This window comes from Callospermophilus lateralis, chromosome 13, assembly GCF_048772815.1.
Source record: "Callospermophilus lateralis isolate mCalLat2 chromosome 13, mCalLat2.hap1, whole genome shotgun sequence".
NCBI lineage: Eukaryota > Metazoa > Chordata > Mammalia > Rodentia > Sciuridae > Callospermophilus > Callospermophilus lateralis.
The window spans coordinates 70,316,539-70,326,841 of NC_135317.1; the positions used below are offsets into that span (position 1 = coordinate 70,316,539).

General features: G+C 37.5%; 1 protein-coding gene across 2 annotated transcripts in view; it reads right to left on the bottom strand.

The window, feature by feature from the left end:
• The window catches only part of Flvcr1 (FLVCR choline and heme transporter 1), a 35,075-nt gene extending 24,951 nt beyond the window's left edge, over positions 1 to 10,124 (bottom strand). For both annotated transcript variants that reach the window (XM_076872999.1, XM_077105075.1), the window contains exons 1-2: positions 9,373 to 10,124; positions 5,110 to 5,254 (exon numbers count right to left, since the gene is read on the bottom strand). In XM_076872999.1, the coding sequence (XP_076729114.1) occupies positions 5,110 to 5,254; positions 9,373 to 10,110 (883 nt within the window). In that variant the 5' untranslated portion in view covers positions 10,111 to 10,124. The remainder of the gene's footprint in view (positions 1 to 5,109; positions 5,255 to 9,372) is intronic.
• Positions 10,125 to 10,303: the final 179 nt, after the last annotated feature.

Here is a 10,303-nt window from a genome sequence, read left to right on the forward strand (position 1 = left end):
AGGAAGTCCAGGTGGTTTCATGGGAGCAGGCTGTATTTCTTGCTCACTTACTTGAGTGGCACATGGAAAATCTAGGGGTAGAAATAACAGACAGGAAAGTGTGGCATATGGTGTCTGATGCTCTACAGTTTTAGAGATCTCACAGCATTCTTAGCCAGACATCTAAAGACCTCCTTTGGCTAGGCAGGGAAGGATTTACCAATTTCCCATAATAGACGGCTAGGGAAAGATTTCTGTAGGGTTAGTGGTATGGTGTGGATAAGTGTCCTTTAAAGGTTCATGTGTTAAAGGCTTGGTCCCTGGGGAAGCTAAAGATTCTCCAGGTGGAACCTTTCAGAAATGGGGCCAGGTGGGGGACCTTTAGGTTACCAGGGGCATGCCCTGGAAGGGGACTGTGGGACCCCAACCCTTTTCTCTCTCTTTCTTTTCTTGACTCATGTGAGCCATCTGCTCCATCACGCTCTCTGTGCCATGGCCACCCAGCAAGCCCATCAAAGGCTTAAAGCAATTGTCTGCCCAATCATGGACTAGAACCTCCAAAACTATGAGTCAAAATAATCTTTTTCTTTTTATAAGTTAATTACCTAAAGTATTTTGTTATAGTGATAGAAAACTAACAGGCTAACCAGAAGTCATGAGTAAGTGACAAAAGAGTTGATCTGCATTTTAAAATTTGGTATGTCAGAAATTAAAATCTACTCTTTTTAGACCCTCAAAAATTTAAGCTATTCACTAAAAAAATTTAACTACAACAGAAGGAAAAGTCTGTATCATTAAATCTAAGATGCTTGCACTCAGTGACCTTGCCAGGTTATCACAAGGTTTTCACACAACCTTGTCTCCATTACCACAAATGTTAGACATCATTGATCAGTAAAGGTATCTCGACTTCAGAGATTTCATGAAAACATACACCTTAGTATTTAATCAAATAGAGTAAATTCAAAGAGAAAAAAAGAAGGTAAGTTGATTCAGAAAAAAAGTAACATTTCTGGAAGATTACAATTTCTGCTTTTCTTTTTCCCCCCTCTTTTCCTCTAGTGAAAATTTCTAATTTCTGCTTTTCTTTCTCTTTCTCCCTCCCTCCTATTCTTTTGTGACAATTTCTTTCTTCCAACAAGGGAGATTTATTCTAAGTGGGTTAGAACTGATGAACCTGTCAACTGAAACCATTTTAAAACAATCCATATTTGAGATTCTATCCAAGTTCAATAATGAGAACCTTCATGATAAAATCTATAGTAAACAAAAAAAAACCTCCCCAAATGCTATCAGTATAGCCATCTGGGTTTGAGAATCACTGAGAAAGGAAAAAATATCCCTTATAACTTCTGCAAAATACTGCAATTCTCCAATTCTCCTTTTTGCTGTTAAAAAAAAAAATTAAGTTTTTTTTGCTGGTCAAAACATTAATTATGATATAATCAAAATGTATCAAACTGAAATATCTATTTTTACAGATCTCACAACTAATTAAAGAAGAGATATAGCTCATAAATATTTACTACTTAATATCCTTACTTGGAAAGACTAGGAGATTAAAATGTTTAAGCTGTTGCAATTCTTCTTCCTCCTTTTACCCTATCCGATCCTTGAACTGTTAGGATGTTTGGCATCTTTTCCGGAAAGTCTTTTTGTGTCTTAGTTAGATAGGAGATATCTATTTATTAACAATGTTAGTACAGAATACTCACAGTTGTAAAAATTTCAGACTGTAAAACTTTGCTTACAAGGTAGCATGTTATTTAATGTGTTTTAAGTCTATTACTTAGGTTTTTATTCACTATGATAAAAAGAAGTCTAAATGTTCCAAATCTGAAGTCAAATTTCGCGCAGAGGTAAATACAATTTTTCACCAGTCTTTAACTCCACTAGATTTATTTTCTGAACATAAGTGTTATCATTTAGTTCAGATAAACTCCCTCTTAGCAAAATCTAGTCTGTATTTAAAAACTATACCCTATAGTAAAGTCAGACTTAAGTTTACATGAAAAAAAGGTGAACAAAAAGCCAATGGTGTATGACCTTGTTTACACTGAACTGCTATTTTCTTTCTTTCTTTTCTTTTTTCTGCAATGCTGGGGATTGAACATAGGACCTAATGCATGCTAGGAAAGCTCTCTGTCACTAAGCTACATACCCAGCCCTCAGTTACTGCTTTCTCCTTCATAAAACAGAATTAACAATAATAAGCTCTAAAGGATCACATGATATGACATATCTAAAAGAATTTTGCAATTATTAAAATATAAAATATATTGTCCTTTTAGAAACATTATTTTACAAAATCAGAGCCTTTGCCTTAGTGGCTTGAAATTCTTATAGACTAAATAAAATGCATTTGTTAAAAGTTTATAGCTTACATATGGGTATCTTTTTAAAAATTATTATAATTATAATTATTATAATAATTATTATTATTTTAGTTGTAGATGGATATGACACCTTTATTTATTTATTTATTTTTATGTGGTACTGAGGATTGACCCCAGTGCCTTACACATGCCGGGCAAGCACTCTACCACTGAGCTACAACCCTAGTCCAAGCATATCTTTAATAGAAAAATCAAAAGTAAGAGCTGGGGATATAGCTCAGTTGGTAGAGTGCTTGTCTACATGCAGAAGGCCCCACTACCAGTTCAATCCCCACTACCACCAAAAAAAAAAAAAAAAAACCACAAGTAAAATGCCTACATGCTATATACACTTGTGTTTAAATACATTAGTATTAAATGTTTTTATTAGCATTACTTTTGGTTTCATCATCCACTTACATTAGTGAATCAGGAAAATATTTTAATTGACACATTTGGGCTAAATGGTAAGTTTGTTGCTCTACAGACTTTAAATACAACAACATTACCACTTACACAAGAGGAATTTAAATTAGAAATAAAATGAGGCAAAGTAAAATTAAAATGATCTATTTTGAATATAACATTTTATATATGGAGTTACACTACCTAGGCTTAAACCTGACTTTATTAATTGTGAACTTGGGCAACTTAAAGTTATATCAAGTTACATGACCCAGTTTCCTCATCTATATGTAAAATGGGAGTGATGGTAACAGGACCTTCCTCAAAGGGATGATTAGCACACATCAGCAACCAAATGTGAGAGGCTACAGTGGGGTTCTTCCAGCATGAAATTCAGTGGAAATGCTGGATGAACTACGTTCACACATATGCTCCATGAGGGGAATAGGGTTCCACGGCCTGAACTTTCAAGACAGTATTTTAGGAAGACTGCTGAATACCAATTCAGTACACCATGTTGGTTGGATTTTCAAAATAATCATGAGTAGAATTCAGAGGGAAGGAGGGTCATATCTTAGTAATTCAGGAGCCTTGAGCAAAAATTTGGACACGAGGAAAACAAAACAGAGTAATATGCCCATGGTTATACCTATTATGATTGTTCTTCCTTAGATAAAAATCTTATATTGTATCAATTTAAGCATATATGCACACATATCATATATATAATAATTTCATATTTTTGGATATCTGATACGTAGTTTACTACGCTCTTCCAAATAGAAAACTAACTGAAAATGATATAAAAAGGAAAACTGGAATTTATGTTCTTTTACACAAGCCCCTCAATGGAATGAGAATTTTATGCCTTAAAAATCTCTATTACTAATGAAACATGTAAAAACAATATTTCCTATTCCAACTAACAAATCAAATATGGCTACCAGATAAAGCAAATTTATGGCTAGGGTTGTGGCTCAGTGGCAGAGTGCGTGCCTAGCATGCGTGAGACACTGGGTTCGATTCTCAGCACCACATACAAATAAATAAAATAAAGGTCCATCAACAACTAAAAAATATTTTAAAAAAAAAGCAAATTTAAGAGAGTTTTTACTTCTAAAATGTTTTAAAAACCATGTTAAGTGCTAAAATAGTACAGGGATAATTTGTCTTTTTTTCAATAATCAGCACACTGTAAATATGCCACTCTCTGATTAACTGAAAATATAAAAACCAACCTCAAGCAGATGGGACATGTCAGAATACTAATTATGCTACCAAGAGAACATTTTGTTCACCATCTTAAAAAAAAAGAAATTAAGCATGTGGGCTGAGCTTCCTATACCTGGATCCTGCAGTTCATCTACCAAGACAGTCTCTATGGAACACTCTAGAGTCTTCAGCACACATTTCTCTGAAAACTGAGGATTTCACATCTGGAGATCATAAAATATGAATTTTTCATTACTATTATGGGCATACTATAAGTTAATATATAGATCTAAAACTTCTGCCTATAATTATATTTAATTATACATTTCAATGATGAAAAGGGGGCTTTTCAACTTTATAGTTCTTTTCTTCCCCAATTCCATTTAAGATACAGAGTGCCAAGGGGCATTATTATAGTTATGTTAACAGCTCTATTACTTACATATACCTCACTACCTTTTTTTCCCTGAAATTAAATTGCTTCCCATTAAAAATAAACTTTAAAAAGCCGACCTTCCCAAAGCTTCTTCCAAACTGGTGATGGCTGCTTGCAGCTGACTTTTGACTGACTGCTTCAAGAGACAGGCCAGGACGAGAGGACTCAGTGACGAATGGTGGCAGCCGTGCTTTGCTGGAGTGGCCTAACAAGCAGATAGTTGCCACAGTTTGAAATTCCGTTGAACGGCTTGCTGCTGCCCAGGATCATTCACTGGTCAACATTTTAGATCCAGTTAATTTTAAAATTGGGGATCCTTGGGAGGACTTATCATTAAAAGAAAGATGGTAGCCTACTTGACTCATTTCAAAGCATGACAAAAACTTGTTCCTGGCTAGGTAGGCATAAGCAGCAGACCATGTAGTCAAATATGGGAATGAAGCAAGTAATATATTTGAAATTATCAGAAAGAAAAGTTAGTAGGGAGATAAATGAGATGGATTAGTCATCAAACCTTTTACGATAGTAAAATACCATGTAGTGGACCCTAGGGTTGTACCATCATTATCTGAGCATAGTACACAGCTAGAATAAAATAAGCAAATGGCATTTGTGACGGTATCAACAAAAATTTTCAGAGTTAGTTATTCTCATATTTTTGTCATGCATTTATCTAATCTTTAAGGAAAATAATTCACTTACCAATTGCTGTTAAAATAAATAAAAGTGTGGCGACACCTGATGTTCCATAAAACATGATGCTTATATTATGAGCCAGGAGATCTGTGTTATTCTGTGTGTTGGGCACTAAAACAGGTGGTAGTAAAAAGCCAACTGCGGTTCCAAGCTGTAAAATGAATAGTCCTGTTAACAGCTCATATCATTAGAGAAAAAGATAAATACTGCCATTTAACAGAACATACAGAAGAGCTAATATTTAAAAAGGTATACTACAAATTCTAAAACTATGTTCTAATGTCCTTGTATTATTGTTGAAGGAAAATTTCCAACAAATCTCTTTACTATTCAAAAAACATATAATGAGTTTCTACTCTGAGTGATTCTGCTATAAAGTTACGTAAGATATAGTCCTTACCCTTTCATGCTTACAAACATGAAGGGGAGTAAGAATATGTAAAAACAGGATTAAGAAAAAACAACCCACAGAATGAGAAAGAATCAAGAGACTAGCATCCAAAATAAAGAACTCTTACAACTAAAGAACAAAAAGACAAATGTTCTAGTTTTAAAATAAGCAAAGGACCTGAATAGAGATTTTCCTAAATATATGCAAATGGCCAATAAGCATATTAAAAAATGCCTATTACTTTAGTCTTTAGGGACAAGCAAATCAAAACCACAATGAGATTCCACATCACACCCCTAGAAGGGTTATAACAATAAAATAACAAGGGTTGACAAGAATATGGAGAAATTAAAACCCTCCTATATTGCTGGTGGAAGTATAAAATGATATAGCCATTGTGGATAAAATTACCCTATGAAACAGCAATCTATTCCTAGGTATATACCCCCAAAACTGAAAATAGGTATTCAAATAAATAATTATATATAAATGTTCATAGTAGTCATAATTCACAATATCCAAAATATGGCAATAACTGAAATGTTTATCAGTGAATGAGTAGATAAACAAACTGTGGTATATGCAATATTATTCAGTTACAAAAAGGAATGATGTACTGATACAGTGCTATAACATGCATTAACTCTGAAAACATGATAAGCGAAAGAAGTCAGATACAAATGGGGCCATATATTGTATAATTCTGTTTGTATGAAACATTCAGACTAGGTAAATACATATGGAGAGAAAGCAGTTTAGTAATTACTAGGGAATAGAAGTAAGGAGGGAGGGGAGTGACTACTTCGTGGTATTGGACATTGGTAAGGGCCCAAGAAATGTTTCAAGGCTGAGGTAGGAAGAATAACGTTTAACAAATATTTCACTTGCTTCTTTCCAAAAAGCTGAATAGAGACAAACAAAAAGATATTCTAACAGATTGTGGTAATACAGTACTGTGATGGAGAATTAGAGAGTTCTAAGACTGGGGAGACTGTGTAATTTATTACCCAAATCAGAACACTGTTCAGAGTAAAACAAACTTCAATAGTAATTATACTAAGCAACAGATGTACACCCAGACTAAGCCAGGTAAACTGAGACATGTGCTCATTCTAGGTAGTAGAATATTTTGTAGGAGCACCTTGCACAGACTTGGGTTAAGAAAAGTTTTTGGAGAAACAAAGGGCTGAAAGAAGTTGGAGCTAGACAAATGAACAAGAAGTAGTGTTCTAAGCCAAAGTGCATTATGTACAAAGGCCAGGAAGGGGACAACATGACCTTGTAAGAAATTGTCAGTATGCACGGTCTGGCTCAAAGCAGAGAAAGACTGTGTATGCGGAAAAGGGGAGGGGGGCATGGAGTGAGATAAAGAGCTGGTAGGAGGCAGATCTAGAAAATCTTGCAAGTCACATTAGAGGGGTCTTGTTTTATCTTAAAGACAAAGGAAGACACTGCAGGGGCCAAGGGAGTGCTCTGAACAGGCACATTAGAGAGCAGGAAGACTGTAAAGAACCGAGGGAAGGCAGCAAGAGCTGCAAATAAGATCAGTTAGTATGGTCTAGATAAGCACCATGGGTGGCCAAACTAAGCAATAGAGGTGAAAAGAAATGAACTACAAGATAAGGCTAATTTTGAGTGGTGGGTTTCCTAGGAGATATGGCAATACTCCAGTGGCAATGAGTCTGAAGTTCCTTCATGTACTCATCATATTTTCAGGGAGAGCCTACAACAAGCCAGATGCTATAATAAATACAGTAATGATAATGATATAGTAGTGTAGTGATAGAGCTGTGTGTTTTCACACCATGTAGCTTGTCATGAAATCTACATTATAATCAAGGGGAAAGGAGATGGATAATAGACAACAATGAACATGTATGTATATAAATACATAAATAATATAAATATGAGAGTGATAAATGTAATATGAAGAATTACAATATAATGATATATAAAATTGACTGAGCAACTCTAAATGGGATTGAGAAATGCCACTGGATATTTAGAATGAATTTAAACAGAGAGCTGAGTGACACTAAGAATATAATCACATGATCCTAAAATGAAGAACATTCTAGGCAAAGGGAATGCTTCTGCAAAGACCCTTAACCAAGTACAAGCTTAGCACTGTTTAAGGAACCAAAGAAGACATATATGTAAGTTGGTGGGGTTTTTGTGTTTTAGTTTTTGTCATTTAGAGTAGAGTTTACATTTTATGTACTATGGGAAATCATTGGCAAGTTCAAAGCAGGGCAACAGCATAATTTGATCTATGTTTTAAAAGGGTCTTCTAGTTAGAGACTTGCAATACAGATGCAGAAATTAAAAGCTAGGAATTCAGGAACTAGACAGACTTGAGTGTGGTCACACACCACTAACTAGCTATGTGACCATTACAAAATAATTTCATTACTTCAAGTCTCAGTTTCTATTACCTATCAAATGAGGAGACTAACAGTTCCAATCTTATAGTATTAAATTAAATGACATAATGCATGTGAAACACTTAGTGTGTTGCCAGCCTCTTAGTGAATGCTCAACAATGCTGAGTATGAATGGACATTCCGTAAACTAGGCTGAAAGTGCATACTTGGGAATAATGAGCAACGGTACAACTATTGGAGCCAAGGAAGGAATGAGAACACAAGGAGAGTGAGAAGATGATCCACAAGCGTGTGGTTAAAAGGAAGTCTGCCTATAAGAAAATGTTTTCATTTATTATCCATAAGATGAATAATCCACATATATGGAGTTGACATTTTTATCATGCTCAATGAAGTATTAATCTTGAATATAGTTTTTAAATGTAAAATACTTTAAGAAAACAGCTCCCATTGAAATATGCAGAAGCAACCAAGTGAAGTGTCAGTCATAAATTATTTTGAATACACCAATATGTTTCAAGCTACTCTTTCTTCTGCACTTGTAGAAAAAGGAAATAAAGCAACCAGCATGTACAGTCAGTCTTTGTGTATTTTAAATAAATATTCCTGTGATCTTGAAATAAGTGTGAGATTTGAAGTGAGAAAGTAACATTCTTGTGTTACATAGTTACATATGGCAATATAAGTATAGAAATGTGGAGGTTTTGGTGTACCAGTTTTTAACTAGATATCCTCAAGTTGAATGAACACTCAATATAGTTTACATAAAGTATCATAGGATCCCATACGCATAATTTAAATAATGAGAATCAGTCCGCAGTTTTTAAAAACACACACAAAAATCATTCTACCTAACAATGCTTCTGAAATGCTAATGTCATTACAATCTGGACTCTTAATGGAGACTTAGCAAAAAAAAGCCATCCTTTCTGCAATGTTTTCCACAATAGGTGATTTGTCTTGCATAGTCTTATTGTTAAAAGTAAGTAATTGGACTCAGTAATGCCTTGAAATCTTTATCACCAGAACATTGATTTAGGAGTCATTAATACATAGCTCTGTGCTGACTACTATATATAAAATTAAATAGTGTTCACAATGACCACTCTAAATGAAAACAAACTTTCCAGAATCCACCACCTCCCTTTTGCAAAGAACACACTGGTGACAAGCATAACACCTATGCAAGTTTACTTCATTAATGCACTGACAAGTTTTCTATGACATTAAGCACATACAGGCCAATATAAATAATTTTCAAAGCAAGACGACAAGGTAGTCACTGTAAGCTGATTTTGAAAGTTCTGTCCTTACAAAGAGCCTAAAAGCCCTCTTTAATACAAGACTGCCTCTTATTTTACAACTATTCATCTCCTCATCTTCATTACATAGACAAATGCCTCCCGAGGTCCATTTATATGCCTAGCTCACATGGACTATGGCTTTTTCTGGTCCTCTAAGGATCCGACTTTTCTCTTTCACTCAGGTCCTTACCTGATTGCCCAGCACCGCGGTGGCGCAAGCCGTGGACACCTCTTTGGGACCAAACCAAATTGAGGCGATGTGGGAGGGCAAGCCCAGGATGAACACCTGGGCCACGGAGCATAGGCACTGGCCCAACATGGTGACCCAGAAGAGATGCTGCTGCACACTGCCGCATTTGATCCAGGCACCCAGGCAGTTGAGGCCAGAGCCCAGCAGGGCGGTGAGTCGCAGGCCTTTGGTGTCCAACAGCCAGGTGGCTGGGAATATGAGGGGCACGTAGGCCAGCATGTAAACCATGGACAGCCAGTCAATGTGCAGCAAAGAGACGTCGTAGAAGCCCTGGAACACATTGCTGATGATGCTGTACTGGATCCACTGAAAGGCGTTCACCAGCGAGTACAGGCTGAAGATCAGCAGCACCACAAAGCGCCGCGTGGAAAGCGCGGTCCGGGGCAGCGGTGTCCCCTCGGCCCCCGGAGTCTCCTCCCCCGCGTCCGTGGGTAGCAGCCGGGCCTGGGTCTCCTCTTCCGGCGCCAGGAGACTCTGCGGCCCGCCAAGCGCTCCCGAGAGGGCAGCGGCGTTGTCTCCGGGGACCCCATTCAGGAGCAGGGAGCCAGCTCTGGGCCCGTTCTGCTGCTCCGCGCTCACCTTCCCGGCCGCAGCGTCCCTCGGGACCGGAAGGTATCCTTTCGCAAGCGGGTGCCCGGGAGCCACCGTCGCCCCCTCCTCAGCGTCTGGCCGCGCCATGTCACTGTGCTCCCTGCTGCTGCTTCGCGCCCCAGCCCACCTCCCTACCTCTGTACCCTGGTCCCTCCCGGCACCCCAACCCCACCACCCCCTCGGTCCCCCACTCCTGCTACCCTTCCCGGGTGGTGCGCACACTAGCCCTGCCTGAGAGCGCAGGTGAACGCGTCCTCCCCACGCTCCTCCGGGCCGCCAG